This window comes from Salvelinus namaycush, chromosome 35 (assembly GCF_016432855.1).
Source record: "Salvelinus namaycush isolate Seneca chromosome 35, SaNama_1.0, whole genome shotgun sequence".
Classification (NCBI taxonomy): domain Eukaryota; kingdom Metazoa; phylum Chordata; class Actinopteri; order Salmoniformes; family Salmonidae; genus Salvelinus; species Salvelinus namaycush.
Window position 1 is genome coordinate 24,226,103 of NC_052341.1, and position 6,429 is coordinate 24,232,531.

The 6,429-nt window shown below is 46.4% G+C and overlaps 1 protein-coding gene across 1 annotated transcript in view; it reads right to left on the reverse strand.

Moving 5' to 3' along the window:
• Positions 1-5,807, reverse strand: part of cacna1g (calcium channel, voltage-dependent, T type, alpha 1G subunit) — a 276,474-nt gene extending 270,667 nt beyond the window's left edge. The window contains exon 1 of the mRNA XM_038974934.1: positions 5,779-5,807. Coding sequence (XP_038830862.1) covers positions 5,779-5,792 — 14 coding nt within the window. The 5' untranslated portion in view covers positions 5,793-5,807. The remainder of the gene's footprint in view (positions 1-5,778) is intronic.
• Between the last annotated feature and the right edge of the window lie 622 nt (positions 5,808-6,429).

Genomic DNA, 6,429 nt, shown 5'->3' on the forward strand with positions numbered 1-6,429 from the left:
ATCCCTTTCACTCTCTCTCTCGCTCTCAGAGCCGGGCTCTTAACAGTAGAGTGAAGGAGAGGGAAACAGGAGGACAGCGTGGAGCAGAACATATTTTCTCCAGATTAAGTAAGTGTTCATTTCACCTTTTATTATCTTATAAAGGAAATAGATACGGTGCATTCGGAAAGTATTCAGACCCCTTGACTTTTTCCACATTCTGTTACGTTACAGCCTTATTCTAAATTGATTACATAATAATTTCCTCATCGTTCTACACACAATACACCATAATGACTAAGTAAAAACAGGAATATTTTTTGTGTGCAAATGTATCACAAATAAAGAACAGAAATACCTTATTTACATAAGTATTCAGACCCTTTGCTATGAGACTCGAAATTGAGCTCAGGTGCATCCTGTTTCCATTGATCATCCTTGAGATATTTCTACAACTTCATTGGAGTCCACCTGTGGTAAATTCAAATGATTGGATATGATTTGGAAAGGCACACACCTGTCTATATAAGGTCCCAAAGTTGACAATGCATGTAAGAGCAAAAACCAAGCCATGAGGTTGAAGGAATTGTCCGTAGAGCTCAGAGAAAGAATTGTATTGAGGCACAGATCTGCGGAAGAGTACCAACATTTTTTTGCAGCATTGAACATCCCCAAGAACACAGAGGCCTCCATCATTCTTACATGGAAGAAGTTTGGAACCACCAAGACTCTTCCTAGAGCTGGCCGCCCGGCCAAACTGAGAAATCGGGGGAGAAGAGCCTTGATCAGGGAAGTGACTAAGAACCCGATGGTCACTCTGAAAGAGCTCCAGAGTTCCTGTGTGGAGATGGGAGAACCTTCCAGAAGGACAACAATCTCTGCAGCATTCCACCAATCAGTCCTTTATGCCAGTGGCCAGATGGAAGCCACTCCTCAGTAAAAGACACATTACAGCCCTCTTGGAGTTTGCCAAAAGGCACCTAAAGGACTCTCAAACCATGTGAAACAAGATTCTCTGATCTGATGAAACCAAAATGGAACTCTTTGGACTGAATGCCAAGCGTCACGTCTGGAGGAAACCTTCACCATGGTGAAGCATGGTGGTGGCAGCATCATGCTGTAAGGATGTTTTTCAGCGGCAGGGAGACTAGTCAGGATGAACGGAGCAAAGTACAGAGAGATACTTGATGAAAACCTGATCCAGAGCGCTCAGGACCTCAGACTGGGGTAAAGGTTCACCTTCCAACAGGACAACGACCCTAAGCATACAGCCAAGACAACACAGGAGTGGCTTCGGGACAAGTCCCTGAATGTTCTTGAGTGGCCCAGCCAGAGCCCAGACTTGAACCCGATCGAACAGCTATGGAGAGACCTGAAAATAGCTGTGCAGCGACGCTCCCCATCCAACCTGACAGCGCTTGAGAGGATCTGCAGAGAAGAATGGAACATACTCCCCAAATTAAGGTGTGCCAAGCTTATAGCATCATACCCAAGAAGACTTGAGGCTGTAATCGCTGCCAAAGGTGCTTCAACAAAGTACTGAGTAAAGGGTCTGTATACATGTAAATGTGATATTTAAGTTATTTCTTTTTAATACAATGGCAAAAAAATATATGGTTTTGCTTTGTCATTATGGGGTATTGTGTGTGGATTGATGAGTATTTTTATTTTTTTTAAATCAATTTTAGAATAAGACTGTAACGTAATAAAATGTGGGAAAAGTCAAGGAGTCTGAATACTTTCAGAATGCACTGTAATACACACAACTGTTGTTTGTTTATCTTACAGTGGTGAAGGAGATATGGAAGGAGCAAGAGATTCAAAGGGAAAGAAAAGAAACAAAGGGAGACGTAAAAACAAAGCACATCAACATCAATAATTGATTAAGACCTAACGTCCAAAGTGTTGGGACTCTAAAACGAATCAATTATTGTGTGTCCTTCAATACTGGCCCGTATCAGTGTTCCAGTGCAATAACAGAGTAACCCTGGTGAAGGCAGCAAGCTTGCTGAAACGTCATTGACTGGCGATAAATCATTAGCATGGGAGCTAGCGTGAGGCGCTAAGTTCTCACCGCAGCCAAACCAATGATAGAGTGCTAGGGAGAGGAGAGCCATCGGTCAGCTCACTCGCTCTCTCTCTGCAGACTGGACTACACAACCCTCTGGTACTAAATCAGTAGGGGACACGGAGGGAGAGAGATGGGGGAGGAAGAGAAAGAGGAGGGAGGATGAAGGATGGAGAGAGAGTGTGTGTGAAGGAGAGAGGGAGGGAGTGTTTGTGAGACAGAGAGCAAGTGAGAGAGAGAAGGAAGGACAGAGAGAGTAGGATGTGTTCTCACTCTCCTTTCCTCCATGTTTAGAGGATGGCCTTGGCACCACCCTGCTGTCCGATAGAGAGGAGACATCTACGGGAGTCGTATGTGTGTGTGTGTGTGTGTGTGTGTGTGTGTGTGTGTGTGTGTGTGTGTGTGTGTGTGTGTGTGTGTGTGTGTGTGTGTGTGTGTGTGTGTGTGTGTGTGTGTGTGTGTGTGTGTGTGCGTGTGTGTCCGTGCGTGTGTGTCCGTGCGTGCATGTCAGAGACCTCTCTCCCCACTCTCCCCAACACATGCAGTCATCATTAGCAAAACCAGGAGGGGGAATTTCATGCAGGCAACGCGCCAGGCCCCACATCACTCAATGTAGACACCCTGGGGGTCCATCATTAGGGCCTAAATGCCAGTGTGAGTGTCCAGGGGTTCTAATTACCTCAGCCTGGCCCTGGATACAATAGCCAGGGGCCGTCAGGGGACACCAGGGGCTGCCTGTAGAACCTGCCCGTAGACACTGATCTAGGATCAGCTCACTCTTGAGTCCTAACCCTGTTTGGGAGAGCTTTGGCTCTAGTGTGCCCCGGTGTGGTGGTATGTGCACTATGTGAGTTTTCTCTCATAATCCTGAACAGCGATGAGACTTCAGTAGCACACACGCACGCACACACAGAAGCTCTGTGGGGGGTACAGAGACAGATCGATCTCAGTTAGATTATAAAGTATTACAGAACCGCTGACCTTTTCCTAAATCGCTACAGAAACACAGAAAGGGCAAAACATGGAGCAGATACGTCAAAATAACAGCCACCCAGCCCTGGACACACACACACACACACACTTACGTCTCGGCTACACTGCAACCATGTTAAACATCGCCATCATATAGCAGCACAGCGGGTCAGATAATCGTAGTGACATCCCTCTCTCTCTCCCTCTCTCTCTCTCTCTCTCTCTCTTCTGCTCTCTCCCCGTCCCTCTATCTCTCTCTCTCGCCTTCTCTCTCCCCCTTCATCTCTCTCTTTACCGCTTTCTCGCTCTCTATCTCTCTTTTCCTCCCTCCCCCTCTGTTTCTCTAAGCAGGGATTTAGCAGGCAGCCAGTTCCCGCTCTAGACTCTCGGTCTGTATATTCTCACATTGTTTGGCCTCTCCGACTTCTCCAAAGGCCAACTTAGCATCCCCTCAATTACCTACCGCCACATCACAACCACTTGTCCCTCTGTTTGGTACGGCACAGGTTCCTCCTAATGTCAATGTCACTGCAGTTAACAGGGGTCCGGGTGAACAAAGCATGTGTCGTGTCTCATAGAGCACAAGCACAACATCAAAGCATTAGAGGTCAGAACTGATTGGCCAGTCAATGTCTCCCTAAAATTGTTTCCTTTTTCTTGGCTGGGTGCTGGGCCTGTAGACCTCAGCAGCCAGCCTGTCCTTCTACGGAGCGCTGTGTGTCAAAGGAGTTCCCAGCGATGGAGGGTCTCACTCCTCAAATTGGGGCCCTGGTAATGAGCTCCCTCTGGGGGCCTTGTTCCTCCCTGTGGCTCCTAAAGCCCCTGGAGGCCCCTGGTCCTCTGATACAGAGTAGAAAGGGAACAGAGGAGAAGCTCTGCTGGCATTTACAGATATGGACATGAGAGAGCAATGGCGGTGACCTCTAGCAGAGAAATACCCCACTGACGGCGCATACCGCTGATAAGGACTGAGGGAGACTGAGGGAGACGGACGGCAGAGAGGAGGGGTTCTGTGATAGTGCAGGGGGGTTGGGGGGGGGGGGCAGATGAAGAGTTGGTGTGGGAGTTTACTGTCTGCATATATGAACCACAGTGGAGAAACAGAGACAGACTCAGACAGACAGACAGAGGAAGTGAGAGACGAGCATCTCATTGAGAGTTTTGATGGGAGGGAGACACACTAACACTGGAGGTGAGGGGATAAAGGTCGGAGAGAGGATAATCAGGTGAAAGAAGTCAATTCTATTGGGTTGTGTTACAACACACACACACACACACACACACACACACACACACACACACACACACACACACACACACACACACACACACACACACACACACACACACACACACACACACACACTGGTCCACAGCAGACATCACCGTGTGTGTAAGCCAGCACATACACATGCCAAACCAGCATTCTTTCCCCTTCAGAGGGCTGCTGCTCCAAGAGCATCTACCTAAACACTGCAGCCTCGCAACACACACACACACACACCGCCACTGTAACACAAAAAACCCACGGAAGTCTAGGTATGCTCCACATATCTGCCATAATACAAACACACACACACATCAAGCTAGTTATATCTCTTCTCTCCTCTCTGGGGTGAACTAAATCAATGTGGGTCTGTGCTCTCATGAATCGATAACCGGTTTCTCTCTCTAGTATGATTTAATAAAGGACTAGACTCCACTACTGTAACATTCGCAGACACAGAGACACAACACAGAGCTAGCAGTCAATAAACAACAACACAGAGCTAGCAGTCAATAAACAACAACACAGAGCTAGCAGTCAATAAACAACAACACAGAGCTAGCAGTCAATAAACAACAACACAGGTATGTATCAAGAAATTAGTTAGAACATAACCTCTTTCAGCCCTACAGAACTGACTTCTGATGAAACCGTGTGTGTGTGTGTGTGTGTGTGTGTGTGTGTGTGTGTGTGTGTGTGTGTGTGTGTGTGTGTGTGTGTGTGTGTGTGTGTGTGTGTGTGTGTGTGTGTGTGTGCGTGTGCGTGGGTGTGCGTGTGTGTGGAGGGCCATCAATGTTCACCGCCTCCTGTAATTATGATTAATCAATCAATTCTAATCAGGAAAAATGCTAAATTATCAAATAAATCAGGTGCAAATAATTTGAAATGTGAAATGAACAAGTATAGGCCTGCAACCCCTCGAGACACATTAATCAATATATGGCCTGTGTTCTTTATAAGGCCTTGCAGCCAATGCTATATTGTCCATATTGCAGAGCAATATTCATACTCAGTCATATCTGACCTCAATTTCATGAGGTCACCAGATATCCAGCAGGACAAATCGATAGGTGCAAGCCATGGATTGACCCCTGAACTAAGACCCGATGTCTGTTGAACTCCACGTTGAAGTTACTACCCTTGAAACTCAAAAATCTGACCTAAAATAAGCTTCTAAGGGCAAATTTATCCGACTTCTTTGCCAGCAATAACATTAACAGACAGAGAGATTATAAGAGGCATGATTTTCACATGGGTCTCCATAAAGCCTTATAGACCTACCCAGATACTCTGAATCCCAAATCAACCTCAAGACGTAAACCCAAGGCACTTACGTAGATCTGAGAGGATTGGATGAGCGCATAACCAAAAGCAGGTGCTTCTTACCTTCACAGATGTGTGTGCGGGTATGGATATATAAGAGATGATCCCATGATCCAAGCAGAGCACACATGAGTGAACTGACAGCTAGTATTTCTAAGTAAAAGGATATGGGTTGCAGACCATCTTCAGACACCAGCTCCTCGGAGGGGTGGTTTGTTTCAGGTAGAAAAACACGACGGGAGCCAGGGTGGGGTGAGGCAGCTCATCATCCCCGCCTGCCGAGGCCTCCTCCCCGGATGTAGAGAGTCCATCAGGTCCCGGTGATACTGGCTCCACCTCGCCGCGTTCTACGCCTCCTCCTCCGGCCCCAGACAGGTCGTTGAGCCGTATGAAAGTTCTGGGGAGAGAGGAGCGCCCCTCTGTGTCCCTGGCGCGGAGGTCACCGGAGAGATTTCCCCCATCCTCATCCATCATTCACCCCCTGAGATGGAGGGGTGGAGGAAATATAAACATATGATTTCATAAATATCACCAACATAGAAATGCGTAAACATTCAACTATAATGTCGTCTCAAGACGCTCAACATAAAGACTTGTATATGTCCATAATTATGTCCATAATTATTTATATATTTGGGCAAAACATAAATGTAGTTTAAGAATGACAGAAGGATTATGCACAAAAAAAACTACTTGTCTACATACTTAGGCATCATTAAAGTGTGTGTAGGATGATTCTATTTAGGAGGACTATTGTTATTGTTGATGGATAAATTCATATTCGTTGCATAGCCTAATTGGAAAGTTTCAAATAGATTAA